The sequence below is a fragment of the Galeopterus variegatus genome, unplaced genomic scaffold (assembly GCF_000696425.1).
Source record: "Galeopterus variegatus unplaced genomic scaffold, G_variegatus-3.0.2 Scaffold684, whole genome shotgun sequence".
Taxonomy (NCBI): Eukaryota; Metazoa; Chordata; class Mammalia; order Dermoptera; family Cynocephalidae; genus Galeopterus; species Galeopterus variegatus.
In genome coordinates, this window is record NW_007726795.1 from 16361 (window position 1) to 32065 (window position 15705).

Sequence of the window (15705 nt, forward strand, 5' to 3'; positions counted from 1 at the left end):
TGAAGGCATTATGCTAAGTGAAAGAAGCCAGACACAAAAGGCCACATACAGTATAGTTCCATTCATATGAAATATCTAGAATGAGGTAAATCTATAGAGATAGAAAATAGATTAGTGGTTGCCAGGGGCTGGCTCAGGGGAGCAGGGAATGGAAATGACTGTTAATGGGTACAGGGTTTTTTGGGGGGTGATGTAAATGTTCTGCAATTAGATAGGGGTGATGGTTGCACAACTTTGTGAATATACTAAATACCACTAAACTGTACAGTTTAAGAATAATTAATTTATGGTATGTGAATTAGATCACACTTTAAAAAATACTTTTTATTTTAAAAAAGGAGAAGAAACTGCACAAGGGTGAAAGACAGAAAGTGGACTGTCCCAGGGTGCTAACCTGAACACTACCGGTACTCTGGTGAGGTGCACCCCAATTCCCTCTCTATCACCCACCTCACATTTCTGTGGTCTGAACCGCGCCCTTGTTCCCAGCAATGCTTGCCCCATGGCAAGGATCCTGCATCTCCTGGGCCCCCTCTGTACTTGCTCAACTGGTTGTTGCAGGCAAGGCAAACAAGAATGTGCAGTGTTGGGGCCCCGAGGGCAGCTCTTTCACTTTTCCTAGTAACCGCCTGGAAGGCGGTTTCCAGGGTGCGGCATAGGTGGCTCTATCTACTCCTCTGTGGTTGTTTGCTTGTGTCATGGTTATCACCATGGTCCCTTTAGAGCTGGGCAAATGAAGAGCTACACATAAGGTGGGGGCCTTGCTTGGAGAAGGTGTATACTCAAGGTGCAGGGGAGACAGTTTCTTCTTCCCCAGAGCCTTTGTTTCAAGGAAGGGAAAATCAAGCTGGCCCCAAGACACCCTGCAGCTGAAAAGGGAGTGAATCCAGGTTTCCTAATCATGATGATAATTTTGACCATTTATTGAGCACTTACTTTGTTCCAGGCACAATGTTAAACCCTCCAAGGAAAGTCAGGGCTTGCTATGTTTCTGATCAGACAGGCTTGGGTTCAAATTCTGACTCCCATTTACTGGCTGTGTGACCTCAGAAAAGTTTCTTAATCTCTCTGAATTTCCTTTTCTTTGGCTGTAAAATGTGGACGCCCACACCTGCTTCCAAACGGGTTGATAATGATGTGAAGCATTCAGCACAGAGGAAATGCTCAGCACATAGAAGATGGGGAATTCCGTGCAAGCAGCGTCCTAATCCACCTGGTTTGCTATGATAGCCCCACACCGCCCTCCGCGTGCTTCTCATCTTCCCACCACCACATCTTTGCCTGTGCCATCCTCTCCCCTTGGGATGCCCTTCCTCCACTGCTCTCTCTACTAATCAACAGCCTCCTTTTCTTCAAGGTCTGGCTCAAATGCCACCTGCATCATATTGAGGTAACTTCTGTGCCTGGGTCCTCTCCCTAATTAGGGTGGAAGTTTCCTGGAACCGAGACGGTGGGATAGCCTCACAGTGCAACAGCAGAGTGGCTAATTGCATGGACTTAACCCTGGATAAGTTACTTAACTTCTCTATACCTCAGTGTTTGCTCATCTGTAAAATGGGCTTAACAATGGTACATACCCCACAGGGACATTCTGAGGCTTAAATGAGGTAATGCATTTAGAATGAAGCCTGGCATGTAATAAGCCTTCAATAAATGTGATTGACCTGTGCTGTTGAATATGGTAGCTAGAAACCACAAGACACATGGGGCAATTTAAAATAAAATTAATCAAAATTCAATTCAATTCAAACTTCAGTTCCTCAGTCACATTCACCGTATTTCACATATGACTAGTGGTTACCAAATATGTCTAATAGGACAGCCCAAATACAGAACATGCCCATCATCACAGAAAGTTCTATTGGATGGCACTGCAGATGATGACCATATGTGCACACAGGAAGGTGCTCTGTGCATATTTGTGGTCTGGGTCAGGAAAAGTGCTTATAGATGTCTCTGAAGGCCCACAGCTCCTGGACGACCCTCAGCCCTCTTCCTGGCCCTCCCTGCCCAAGCTCTGCTCCCCCCAGAAGTAACTGGGTTGCTTCATGTTAGAGGGATTAGGGTGAGAAAGGAGACTGGTGAGAAACGGACAGGATTATGGACTAATGAGAGGGCAGTAGAGGAACCCAATCTCTGCATGTCACTGGCTTTGCAGAAATCGAGGCTGGAATGTGAGGTGGGGTGGGACTGGGGTGTGGAGAGTTACCTAACTGTTCCTGAGTGCACACAGCAAGTGCCCCAGACAGAGGAAAATGGCCAGAGATGGCCCCACCTTCTTATGGACCCAACTCCATCAGGGGCCCAGAGTAAGGGAGATGTCCAGCAGGTAGGTATCCGGAAACAACCCTCATCAGCCTAAAAAGGCCCCAAGATGGCCCAGAATAGAGGCCAATGATAGCCCAAGCGTGGAGACCCAAGATGCCTACTTGTAGAGGACCTGGGAGAGTCCTAGGTAGAGTGGCTTAGGCTAGCCCAGCTGTTGGAGCTGAGGCTAGCCCAGGGGTGATTTCAGCCCATGCAGACCCCTTCAAGGCCCAGAAGTGGCTTGTGGCTTCATGGCCATGCTGCTGTCTCATGCTGATGGTTTCTTTACAGTCATTGATAATGTGGTCTCTCCCTTCCCGGAACTCCTGAGAGCTGGAGGAGAGTAATCCCTTAGATGTGCACAACCCTTAACAGTTTCTATGTCTCATTAGATCTTCCCTCCAACCACAGAAGGAGGACAAATCAAGTGCCAATAGCCCCATTTTATAAATGAAGTAAGTGACACTCAAATGTCATCTTCAAGAGGAGGTTTTATGGGGCATGGGAAGCAGGGCCAGGCCTTGCAGGCACATCTAATGGTGGAACATCAGGCGTGACCAAAAAAAAAGACAGAGGAACTTTCCAGGCTTTCTTCATCACCTCACATAGTTGACCCACTAACTCCTTCCCTTCCCATGGATGCCCCTCACTGATCAGGTGTTTAAAATCCCAAGAAACACCCTCTACACCCAAGGCCATCAACCTGCCCCACCTCTCCCTTAGGGGAGTGGTCCATAACAGGAGGTCCAGGGGATGAGGGGTCCTGGACAAGGCCCCCTATTGTCCTCATGACCTCAGTGATGGCAAGAGAGGACAGCTGAGTGGAGGGTGTCCAGCCTTTTCCCATGTTGGGGTCCTCAGGCCCAGCTCCGCAGAATGGGATTTGAAAAACATCAGAGGGCTGGCCCATGGCTCACTTGATAACACCAAGGCTGCGGGTTCAGATCCCTGTATAGGGATGGCCAGTTAGCTCACTTGGGAGAGCGTGGTGCCGACAACACCTAGTCAAGGGTTAAGATCCCCTTACCAGTCATCTTTAAAAAAAAAAAAAAAACAAAGACATCAGGAAAAGTAGTGTTAGCCCTGTGGAGAAAACAAATCTTCCCGAAGGACATCCCATTTTCCGCCCCAACCTGTCCTCTTCTTGACTGTGCACATGAGTTACAAGAGAATGTGAGCCTCCCACCCCCAACACAGTGAGTTGACTGTTCACTAGACTGACTAAGCCTCACACTCGGACCCTGTCAGAGCTGGGCATGGGGGGTGATCTTTGGAGAGCGCTTGTATGGAGTCTCTTCATTAGTGAGATGGGGAGACTGAGGCTCAAGGAGAAAGAGTACCCACAAGGAGTGGTCCTCATCCCCCCTGAAACTTCCCTTTCTCCAGGGCTGTGGTAGCTGGAGGCTTAGAAGCACTGATGGGCTTCTACAGGCACACGTCTAGGCTACCCGGCAGTGGGATTTCAGCTTCCTTCCCTCCCAGCCACCTCCTCCTGGCAGCGAACCTCTGGCATACTCTCTCATGCCCGCCTGTCCCCCAGACTTGTCCCAGAGCCAAGCACGGGACCTCACTTAATCCTAGTTATGTAATGTGCAATCCAAACAGTTGGCCAAGGAGGGGCTCAGCCAGAGCCACGCCCAGGAGTGGAGCAAAAGGCCCCAGCTGGGTCAGGGCTGGCGGACCAGGCTTGATTCTGCCTGTAGTGGCCACCACTCCTGAAGCCTCAGCCTGCACCATGAGCGGCCGAGTCGGAGACCTGAGCCCCGTGCAGGCAGAGGCATTGGCCAAGGTGAGAGTCTCTCCCCCAGAGCCTCAGGAGAGAGGGCTGAAGGAGGGGTGGGACGAAGTGGCCAGAATTCTGCTCCACTCTGTTGATTCAGTGTGTCCTTGACATTGACTCTTTGCTGTCATCTTCCAAAGGTAGAAGTCCCATGGTGCCCAGTGACATCAGTCTTGTCCAGGGCAGGGGAACAGCACCACATCCAGGCAGTAGTGCGGGTGAAGCAGCCTACCCAGCATCACAGCTGACTTCTTTTCCAGAAACCAGACCTAGAGAGCCTTATCTGGCAACTGCCCCCACCTTCCTCCCTCCCGGGCCCCTTCGGTGGGAGCCGAAGGCTGCTGCTGGTCTGCCCTCTATTCTGTTCCTTCTGCCTCCCTGAGGCCCTGAAAGATGACCAGTCTGTAAGAACCGGAGAGAAGGAGCAGAGTGTCGTCACACCCATAGTGGGGAAGAGGACGCATAATCACTAATCATGTTTTTGTAGAAGATGGGATGAAGAAAGGCAGAAGTCTTGGTGGACTAACATGTGGAGGGAACTAAGAATGCATCCGTACTCCAGTCCACTTAACCCCCCAACCATTTATCCTTCCTTCTACCTGCCCACCCATCTTACCACCCACTGGTCTGTCTTCCCACCCATCCATCCACCTACCCATCCCTCATTCTCTCTATTCACCCACAGAAATCTCCCTCCTTCTCTTCATCGACCCACCTCTCCTTCTATTCATTCACCTACCCATCCATCCACCCATCCATCCATCCATCCACCCATCCTTCCATCCATCTGTCCATTGATTTATGTTTCCTTTTTTCCATTCACCCACCCACTCATTCATTCATCCATTCTTCTTTCTATCCATTTATCACCCACCTATCCTCCTTCCATTCACCTACCTATTCAATGATCCATCCCTCCTTCTATCCATCCATTAGTCCATCTTTCCATCAATGTGGGCCAGACTGTGGAAGAGATGGAGGGGTAATAAAATAATCTCTGAGTCTAAAAGCCAGGGTTCAATGTGAGAGAGCCACTTCAACAGCATCTCTCTTCCCAGTTCCGAGAAAATGTCCAGGACGTGTTGCCTGCCTTGCCCAACCCTGATGATTATTTCCTTCTGCGCTGGCTCCGAGGTGAGGGCAGAGATAGGGGAGGTTGATGTCCGGTGGCAGCGAGAGGGTCCTGGTCCCAGCTGCTCCAGAAGGACCTGTGGCTCTCAGGAACTGGCCACACCATCTTGCTTCATGTGTTCAGGTCCAGAGGAGGGGAGGGGATTGGAAAGCCAAGTCCTATCCAGGCCCCCAGTGTCCTCTGTAGCTCCCACTGGCCAGGGGCAAGATGAGGAAGACTCTTTCTCATCTCATGCCTTTCTCTCCATCTTCCCACAGCTCGGAATTTTGACCTGCAGAAATCAGAGGCCATGCTCCGCAAGGTGAGACCTATCCACCCTGGAGTTTGGGGGAGGGGCTTTGTGGGGGGCAATCCATGCCTCAATTCCCTGCTCATCCCCTTCTCAGGGTGGGGGGATCCCAGTAGGGCCTTACCAATCATTTCCCTTTCAGTACATGGAGTTCCGGAAGACCATGGACATTGACAACATCCTTGATTGGCAGCCCCCAGAGGTGAGCCAATCCCCGCTGCCCCCCCAAACAAAACTCCTCAGTCTTTCACAGACATGCCACCCAAGCAGCCTCTGGTCACTGGAGACCATGAGTGAAAGGTAATGAGCCTGAGAGATCTGTGAAACTCCTGGGCCCCCAGGCAACTCTCCTATAATAATAATGAGTATTTCCTGGGGCCTTGCAAGACACAGGCCTGGGTTGAATTTGCCAGCACGAGCTCATTAGTCATCACAATCCTATGAGGTAGGTACTCTTGTCCCCATTTTACAGATGAGAACACTGAGCCCAGCAAAGTTTAAGCAACTTGCCCAAAGTCCCACAGCCCTGAAGTGGGACTGAGATTTGAGCCCAGCCTTGTCTGGCCCTCTGAAACCAGGCTGTTAAGCACCATGGTTAGTCAATGTCTATGTGCTCCTCCTCACTAGGGCTTTGCTCGAAGTGTCCTGTCTGGGTGGGAGAGAAACTTAGCCCACCAATGCATTGATGAGGACACTCCACTACTGGTGTCTTAGTAGAGTAATGGTCACAGCTTCGTTTGTGGGCCATGTACTCTGAGCCAAGGACTATGCTTTGCCAACATTATCTCGTAAACCAACAGTCTCAAGAGGGAGGGACTATCCAAACCATTTTACAGAGAGGTGACCACTTGCTCAAGGGCACACAGCAGGGGAAGCGGCAGTATCTGTATTTGAACCAGATCTGTTAGCCTTCAGAATCCACTTTCTCCATAGCTAAGCCCAACTCTTCTCCATGGAAAGTGACATGGGAGACATTAGAGGCAGATGTAAGGAGCCCAGAGGCCTTGAGCTAGGCAACCTGAAACCTGGCTTTGCCATTTACAGGCTGTGAGTAAGGTCCTCCTCCGCAGGATCTCAGTTTTCTCACTTGGGACAATTGCACGCCCTCCAGGGGAGGAACAGTGCTTTGTAACATGGTATGTGTAGTCTCGGCTCCCCAGGTCAGCCTAGACTGGGGGTCTCTGCGGAGGTGTGTAATACCAAGTTCTATGTATCTTCCCATGCCCAGGTGATCCAGAAGTATATGCCTGGGGGGCTGTGCGGCTATGACCGTGATGGCTGCCCCATGTGGTATGACATCATCGGGCCACTCGACCCCAAGGGACTGCTCTTCTCAGTCACCAAGCAGGAACTGCTCAAGACCAAGATGAGAGACTGTGAGCGCATCCTGCATGAGTGTGACCTGCAGACAGAGCGGGTGAGCCCCAGTCCAGGTGGGGCAGGTGGCTGGGGGCAGATGACGTGCTGGAGGCCATGGTCCCCAAAACACACCTGTGTTCTCTACCTCCATAGTCAGAGGGCTCTCATGTCAAACCCCATCTCTGCTGCTTACCAGCTGTGTGGCCTTGGAAAGTCACCTCACCTCTCTGAGCCTCAGTTTCCTCACCTACAAAACAGGGATAATAATAAACAATGGTTGCAAAGATTAAATGAGATCATACAAGTATATGGCTTAGCACACGGGCCTAATACTTATTTCTCAACAGTAGTAGTTACTGCTATTCCTGAGTCTTTGCCCTTGCCTTTACTTCAGTCTGAATAACCCTACCCCCCACCACACACACCTACCTCCCACAACTTCCTTGAGCTCTGTCTTATTTATCCTTTAGGCCTCAAAGTTAGTGTCACCTTCTCTGGGGCCCCCATCTGAGTTAAATACCCTTCATCTGTGTTCCCACAGCCCTTGTGCTGTCCCATCACAGCACTTATCACAGGACTGGAATGCTCTGGTTGCTTGTCAGTCTCCCCAACAACAAATCTGTGAACCCTTTGAGGACAAGAACTGTGCATTATTCATTATACTTTTGCACAAATTAAGTGCTTAATACATATCAGTTGGGCAAATGGAAGGATGAACGAATGAATGAATGGGTGGATAAATGGATGGATGGGTGATGAATGGATGGATAGATGGGTGAATGAATAGATGGATGATGGATGGGTGGATGGATGGATGATGGATGGATGAATAGATGGGTGAATGAATAGATGGATGATGGATGGATGGATGGATGGATGATGGATGGATGGATAGATGGGTGAATGAATAGATGGATGATGGATGGATGGATGGATGGATGGATGGATGGATGGATGATGGATGGATGGATAGATGGGTGAATGAATAGATGGATGATGGATGGGTGGATGGATGGATGATGGATGGATGAATAGATGGGTGAATGAATAGATGGATGATGGATGGATGGATGGATGGATGATGGATGGATGGATAGATGGTGAATGAATAGATGGATGATGGATGGATGGATGGATGGATGATGGATGGATGGATAGATGGTGAATGAATAGATGGATGATGGATGGATGGATGATGGATGGATGGATAGATGGTGAATGAATAGATGGATGATGGATGGATGGATGGATGGATGATGGATGGATGGATAGATGGTGAATGAATAGATGGATGATGGATGGATGGATAATGAATGAATGGATAAATGAATGATGAATGGATGGCGGATGAAAGAATAGATAAGTGGATGGATGGGTGATGGATGGATGTGAATGAATAGATTTATGGACGGATGGATGGCTGAATAGACAGATGATGAATGTATGAATGGATAGATGATGGTGGATGTATTGATGGATGATGGATGGATGGATAGATAAATGAACGGATGAGTGAGGAAATACATTTACTGTTTTGTCCACTTGCTCTTCTGAGGACACAGTGGGGGGCTGGAAGAATCCCTGAGGGGTCATGTACTCAGGTCACCATCTTCCAAGCCTGCACCATGAACCCTGGAACTGCTCTTTCCTCTCATCCTTGCAGCTGGGGAAGAAGATCGAGACCATTGTGATGATATTTGACTGCGAAGGCCTGGGACTGAAGCATTTCTGGAAACCTCTGGTGGAAGTATACCAGGAGGTGAGGAGAAGGCTTGTGAATATCCCCCCACCCCCCAACTTGCTTTGATGACCAGCTTGGCCTGCGGTGACCATGCTGCTCGCTCACAGCCAATATTTAGTAAAAGATGGTTTCCTTCCCGGGGCCCATCACTGCGACTCAAGATCCATATTAAAACATCTTAATATGTTTCCTAGAAGATCTCACAGGACAGGTTTCAGGGATAACACTGTTCCAAGACCACAAGAAACAGCTTCCCCAAACCTTTCCCAGACCTGTCACCACTAGCTCTGTGACTTTGGAAAGTCGGTTCACCTCTCTGTGCTTCAGTTTCCTCACCTACAATATGTGAATAGCGATGCAGGGATACTTCAGAGCTGTTATGTAAAGTGTGTACATAGTGCTTGGCTAATAGTGAGCACTTAATAAATAGTAGTCATCATCATCATTATTATTATACTATCATTACTGTGACATTTATCCTAAAAATGATTATTATTTTGTAATTATTATTAGGGTGTGGTTATAGTTGTCTGAGATGAGAAGGTCCCCTCCAAGGGCCAGTGGAGGTGATAACAAAAAAGAAAACACTCCAGAGCTTTCTGAAACCTCCAGACAGGAGATTACAAAGGAGATGAGGGTAGCAGAAGATGAGATGTGGGCTCTGACAGGATCTTTCTTGGTTCCACAGTTCTTTGGCCTCCTTGAAGAGAATTACCCAGAGACCTTGAAGTTCATGCTCATTGTGAAAGGTGTGTGGCAAGTGACTTTATTTATCTGTGCCTCTGTTTCCTCATCTGTTCCTTGAGGACAATAACAGTGCCTTTGTCTCAGGGTGTTTTTTGTTTGTTTGTTTGTTTGTTTGTTTGTTTGTTTGTTTTTAAAAAGATGACCGGTAAGGGGATCTTAACCCTTGACTTGGTGTTGTCAGCACCACACTCTCCAAGTGAGCTAACCGGCCATCCCTATATAGGGATCCGAACCCATGGCCTTGGTTTTATCAGCACCACACTCTCCCGAGTGAGCCATGGGCCAGCCCTTGTCTCAGGGTTTTGAGGAAGAAGGCTGGGTTCTTGGCTGCATGCAAATCACTTAAAGTGCCTGGCACAGAGTAAGTGCTCAATAAACAGTAACTTCTATGGTTAGCCTTACTGCAAGAGGGGGAAGCTCCAACCCCAGTTCTTTCTGATATTACCATCATTTCTCCTGCCCGTGATGATCTCTCCCTCCCCCAACTGCCTCTGGCATTGGCAGCTGGTGCAGCCCAATCCTGCCTTTCCTGTTTGCTGCCTTCTGAGGACCTCCAGTTGTCTTATGTGTGTTCATCCTGTTTTTCTGACTGAATTGTCTTCTCCTTGAAGGCAGGGCTCTGATTCTCCACTTCTGTTGTATCCCTCACATACCTGGGGCCATATGGAGATTCAATAGGTTTTGGGGTGGTTATTGTTTGGGTGGGTGTGTAGACAGAAGGATGGATGGATGTTTGATGGCTGGCTGGCTGGTTTGTTGGTTCATTGATCAATTGATTCCTTGGTTGGTTTTCCAGCTGACCGGCCTATTGGTTGTCTGGCTAGTCAATTGATCGGTGGTTGGTTGGAGAGTTGGCTGGCTGATTCATTGGCTATTTGTTAGCTTGGTTGACTGATTGGAGGGCTGGTTGGCATTTGGGGTGATTAGTGTTTGGGTAGCTGGTTGGCAGGTTGGTTCATTGGCGGTCTGGTTTGCTGTTTGGCTGAATCTTGAATGGTTGCCTGGTTATTTGGATGGTTGGCTGGCTGGTTGTTTGAATAGTTAGCAATAGGGTGGAGGGGGCAATTGGTTGGGTAGTTATATGGCTGTTCAGTTGGCTGGTTGGTTTGTTGTTTGGCTGATTTGCTATGTGGTTGTTTGACTATTTAGTAAGTTGGCTGATTGGTTGGCTGGTTAGAAGGTTGACTCTTTGTTGGTAGGTTGGCTGGCTTGTTGAATAGTTGGTTGGCTGTTTGGTAGGTTGCTTATTTATTTGTTGACTAAATGGGTAGCTGATTAGAAGATTGGATGATGGACTGGTTTGTTGGCTGGGCAGGTGGTTGATAGATTGGATGAGTGGTTGCTTGATTGGTTAGTTGGCTGTTTGTTGGCTGGTTGGCTAGTTGGTTGGATGGCTTTTTGGATGCAGGGCATTGAAACTATCCAGAGTTTAGTCAAAACTTGTCTATATTATTAACTATCATCATTATGGAGAGAGTGGCCCAGTGGAATTTTTCTCTACCCATTATCTTTATTTCTATCTTTCCAGCCACCAAACTGTTCCCTGTGGGTTACAACCTCATGAAGCCCTTCCTAAGTGAGGACACTCGCAGGAAAATTATAGTGTTGGGAAGTAAGTAGTGCCAGCTCCATTCTCTGAGATCTATACAGGAACTTTGAAGTGAGGTTGGCTCATCACCCGATCCAGAACTGCACGCATCAGCTAGGGTCAGAGGCTCCTTCATCCCAAAAGTGAGGTGGGTTTCACCCTATAGAGTCTATCAGTTACCTATGCCTTACTTCCTGCCATACATCTTTGGTGAATAAGGCCTTCACATGTATCTCCTTATGGGTTTCAGTTTGGTTGCCATTTAACCTCTGGTCTATGGGCCTCAGTTTCCTTTTGACGTTCATAAACTCAGTGCTTCTAAAGGCAACTTGGGATGAGGAAGATGAGGAAGAAGATCAGGAAGAGTAAACATGATTCAGAGAAGGGAGGCCCAACAAGAAGAGACTGGATAAGTAAATAATGATGCACACATTTGATGAATTTGAGGAAGCATGAAAAATAATGCTGTGAGTAAATATTTAATGTCATCGGAAATGTCAGTAAGTAAAAAAAAAAAGTAGATAGTAGGAAAAATAGTTATTTTAAAAAGTGGTTGGGCAACAGTAAGATAGATGGAAAATAGTTCTTAAAATCAAACCAATGACCCTGAGCTTGGAGAAAAAACTCCCAAGTAGAATGAATGGTCAGCTCACAGAATCAAGAAAACTGAGGATCCAGGGATGAGGATGAGGGGCAGAGGGGTCTTACGAATGCTCACTTTCTCTCCCTTCTTGATATCTGAGCCTCTGCCGCTACCCAGTTCCACTTGATAAATCACAAGGTAGCCTGGTTTAAGGAGCCCAGGCCCCTGCCTTCTAAGCCCACCAAATCCTGGAGCAGTTTGGGTTACAGCCAAAGTCCAGGCCCCAAGTCCAAGGCCTCTGCCCCACTAGGTGCCCCATGACGCTGTGCACATTTGGCCCTAGTATGCCAGGCTTTGTTGTCTTTGCCCTTATCCCACTGAAGAAAAGAAATCTCCCATGGCCATGGGGTGGGGGGTAGGCTGGATTAGCCACAGGTCTGGGGCCATGGTGACATCCTAAGACCCAGAGCTCAGAGATTTCCTTAGGGTATGAAGAACAATAATGGCAATTATGGTTGTGGTGATTAAGCTGGTGGGGGAGGGGATATGAAGAAGCAGGGGGGTCTCTCCAAAGGCCCAGGGCTGCCCACCCCCCACTGAGAGGTCTGACGCGGGTATGCCACTTACTCACTGAGTGACTCCAACAAGGTCCTTGGCCTCATTGGGCTTTAAAGTCTCCTTGAGACAATTAGAAAGCTCTTAGGTTTACTACTCATGGCTTGACGACCTTCAAGAGTGTGCAGCCCCACCAGCCAAGGGAAAACACATTTCTATAGCAACATGACACTGAGAGGAGGAGGAATGGGGAATTGTCCCTGGCAGCCAACCTCCTGCAGGGTTTCTCTCCAAGTTCAGGTCAGCCTGGTGGACATGGGAGGATAATTTGTCCCCTTTATGCTTGATAACCATCCTTCAATCCTGCTGCTCCCAGACAACTGGAAGGAAGGTTTGCTGAAATTCATCAGTCCTGAGGAACTGCCTGTCCAATTTGGCGGAACAATGACTGACCCAGATGGGAATCCCAAGTGTATAACCAAGGTATGAAGAGCCCAGGACAGGGGAGGGTTAGAGAGCAGAGTTGGGTTTCCTTCCCATCCACTCATTCATTCCACAAATATCTGTAGAGAAACCCCTGTGAACTAGGTGTTGGGCTAGACAATCCCAGCCCTGCCCTTTTGGGGTTTTCAACAGCCATACAGACAAACAAGAAATGAGGGAATTTTAGCTCAGACGGATGAGCTGGAAGGGGAAGCTCTCCAGAGGAAGCCCCGGCCCAGCCCGGAAGGTCAGGGAAGGCTGTAGGAGGTGTAGGGAACATGTTGAGCGGTATACTTCCAGGAGAAAGTGTCTAGGGCAGGAGAAATGTCAGGAACAAAGACCAGGAGAGGGGAGCAAGCCCATCCCATCCTGTGTCCACAGATCAACTATGGTGGGGAGATCCCCAAGTCCATGTATGTGCGGGACCAGGTGAAGACTCAATACGAGCACTCAGTGCAGATCAACCGTGGCTCTTCCCACCAGGTGGAATACGAGATTCTGTTTCCAGGCTGTGTCCTCAGGTAGGCATAGGCCATTGTCCCACACCTGACTAGCCCTAACCCCTCAGGGACCCATCAGGCTGAGCAGCAACCTGTCCCTTCTCCCCCTCACAGGTGGCAGTTTTCATCTGATGGTGGGGACATCGGCTTTGGGATTTTCCTGAAGACCAAGATGGGGGAGCGGCAGCGGGCAGGGGAGATGATGGAGGTGCTGCCCAGCCAACGCTGCAATGCCCACATGGTGCCTGAAGACGGGAGCCTCACCTGCTCAGAGGTTGGCGTCTGTAAGTCTGCCCCACCTGGGACCTGGGTCCAGAAGGCTGGAGCCACCTGTCCCACAGTTTAGAGGAGGAAACAGAGAGACAGTGACAATCCCCCCCCCTCCAAAGCCTGGGTTAGTGCCATTCATTCCCACAGATGTTCACTCAGTCCACACTCATGAGCACCTACTGTGCACCAAGAGCCAGAGAAACACAGGCCTGAAGGAGTTGAGGGCACTTAGGCTGCAGGATACAGGCAAGGATCGATACGGCAGGTGTGGCTTTGCCCATGAGGAAACTGGGGCTCTGAGGAGTAAATCAACTTGTGCAGAGCCACATAGCTGAGTGTGGTGCCAGCGTCCCACTTCAGCCTCGGGCTGGCTGCATAACCCTGGGCAAAAGTGGTCAATCTAGGAAGGACTCTTGGCTGACTCACTTCTTGGGGTGTTTGTGAGGAGGCAGACGGTGTGCAGCAGCCCTGGCCCAGGGGAACTGGGAGGCCTCCGGTATTTCCCACTGTCCCCTTCGCACCCCCAGTTATGTGAGTGTCCAGGTGTGGAGACAATGGGATGCAATGACCATTGTTTCATTGCCAGTTGGTGCAACTAAAGCCAGGCCTGGGCATGTGCCAGGGGGAGGTCAGCATCTGTTTACAGTCCCTGCTTGGGGTGGCAGTTCCCATGGGGAAGGGAAAAGGCGTGGTGGGAACTTGCCCTGGCCTGGCAAACAAAGCTGGTAGAAACACAAACCTGTCCTTCCCCATGACCGGGGCAGAGACACAGAAAGTGTGAAGCCAGATCCAACTGCCCATCTTTCCATTTGTCCTCCAGATGTCCTGCGCTTCGACAACACCTATAGCTTTGTCCACGCCAAGAAGGTTAGCTTCACAGTGGAAGTGCTGCTCCCCGATGAGGGCATGCAGAAATACGACAAAGAGCTCACTCCTATCTAGCTGGCTTCCTCCCTTCTCAGACACCCCTAACCCTCTGCTTTCTCTCTATGTATCTTGCTCTCCCTCCCTGAAATAGATCGTTAGTCCTCCTGACTCTGTCTGTGACTTAGTGAGTACAGAAAGAGCTGTGCTTGGGAAGATTCATCTGCTGTGGTCAGATCAGGAAAGGCATGAGAGACACAGCCTTGGAGGATGCAAAGGCTGCAGAAGAGAAAGAAGCAAGGGTAAAAGCAAGAGGCAGATGTCACTGAAACCCAAGAAATAGGAAAATGAATCCCCCAGCTTTTGTCTTCACCTATCCTACAGCATTTGTGAGTGCTTGAATTCCTTCCCTGTGATCTGTGAACAACTTGTGTTGAAGATGCATCTAAATCCTTTTGCTTCCACTCCCTATACAGTAGATGCTCAGTGTATACTTGTGGGGTGAGTGGAGGACTAGAAGTTAGGGAGCAGGCAATTCATGGGTGCGAATGACAAGGAGGATCCTACATTGGGTGGATTTCAGAACCTTGGACAGGGGCAGAGGTGTGGAGGGGATGGACTCTTTCCTGGAGTTTCAGGTGATCTGGCCCCCAGATTCCTGGCAATGGCTGCCTCTTGGAGTCCCCAGGCTGCAAAGGCCATGTGCCTCTGATAGGAGATGCCTACATCAGGCTTTGTCTAATTTGGGGTGCTTTTCCTTCCCCATCCATCACTCCCACTCTCACCCCCTTCCCTTGGAGCTCACAGTTGTTTTGAGCAATTAAAGGAATTTTTCTGGAAGCAAAAGAAGTCACATCTGGCTCTACCTGCTGCATGGCACAATAATAAAAAAATCACAGCTATCATTTGGTGAGTGCTCTCTGTGTACCAGATACTGTGCCAAGCAATTTATGAGCTTAGATCCTTTCATCCTCATGCTATTCCCATGGCCAATATATCGATAAGGAAACTGAGGCTCAGAGAGGTGAAGCCACTCACTCAACATCAGACAGCTTAAGAGGCAGATCCAGGATCCAGCATGTTTTTGTTTTTTCTTTACTCCAAAGACATTGCTCTTATTTGCCCACTAATAACACCTCTTAAGACCATACCTTTACAGAAGAGGAGAGTAGGAGTAAATTGTTTGTCCTAGGTATTCCAGTAGAAGAGCCCTGGGTGTCACCCTCTCCAATCTGTCTTTGTGGATGGAGGAGGTGATAAGCCCCTTGGGCAGCTGTAGCCATGGAGACCCACAGCAGTGTGGGGCAGGGCTTGCATTTCCAAGCCCAGCATCCTGTCCGCTGGCCGCATGTCATCTGTGAAGTGCTACCTTCTGAAATCCACCACAACCCTGGGTGCCTGGAGGAGAACCCAGAGCTCCAGAGTTTCCTTTCCAACCTCCTGCTCCAAGTTGGGGATGTGGAGATGCTGGCTTGAGCCCCAGGTCCTGACACAACTCTTGCCAGGA

At 49.2% G+C, this 15705-nt stretch overlaps 1 protein-coding gene across 1 annotated transcript; it reads left to right on the plus strand.

Annotated features, from left to right (window-relative positions):
• Positions 1–3961: 3961 nt before the first annotated feature.
• On the plus strand, positions 3962–15059 carry SEC14L3 (SEC14-like 3 (S. cerevisiae)). The gene is made up of 12 exons (XM_008571348.1): positions 3962–4096; positions 5146–5221; positions 5477–5520; positions 5651–5710; positions 6737–6925; positions 8531–8626; positions 9297–9357; positions 10884–10967; positions 12458–12564; positions 12946–13085; positions 13179–13348; positions 14155–15059. Exons 1-12 carry the CDS (start codon positions 4043–4045, stop codon positions 14274–14276), a joined length of 1203 nt encoding a protein of 400 aa, XP_008569570.1. The 5' UTR covers positions 3962–4042; the 3' UTR covers positions 14277–15059.
• The last annotated feature ends 646 nt before the right edge of the window (positions 15060–15705 follow it).

Bases quoted from the DNA above. Each gene is read 5' to 3' on its own strand.
- SEC14L3 (XM_008571348.1), top strand. From the start codon at position 4,043: ATGAGCGGCCGAGTCGGAGACCTGAGCCCCGTGCAGGCAGAGGCATTG. The intron at 5,222-5,476 runs GTGAGGGCAGAG...ATCTTCCCACAG, and splicing joins CCTTCTGCGCTGGCTCCGAG to CTCGGAATTTTGACCTGCAG. The intron at 13,349-14,154 runs GTAAGTCTGCCC...TTTGTCCTCCAG, and splicing joins CTGCTCAGAGGTTGGCGTCT to ATGTCCTGCGCTTCGACAAC.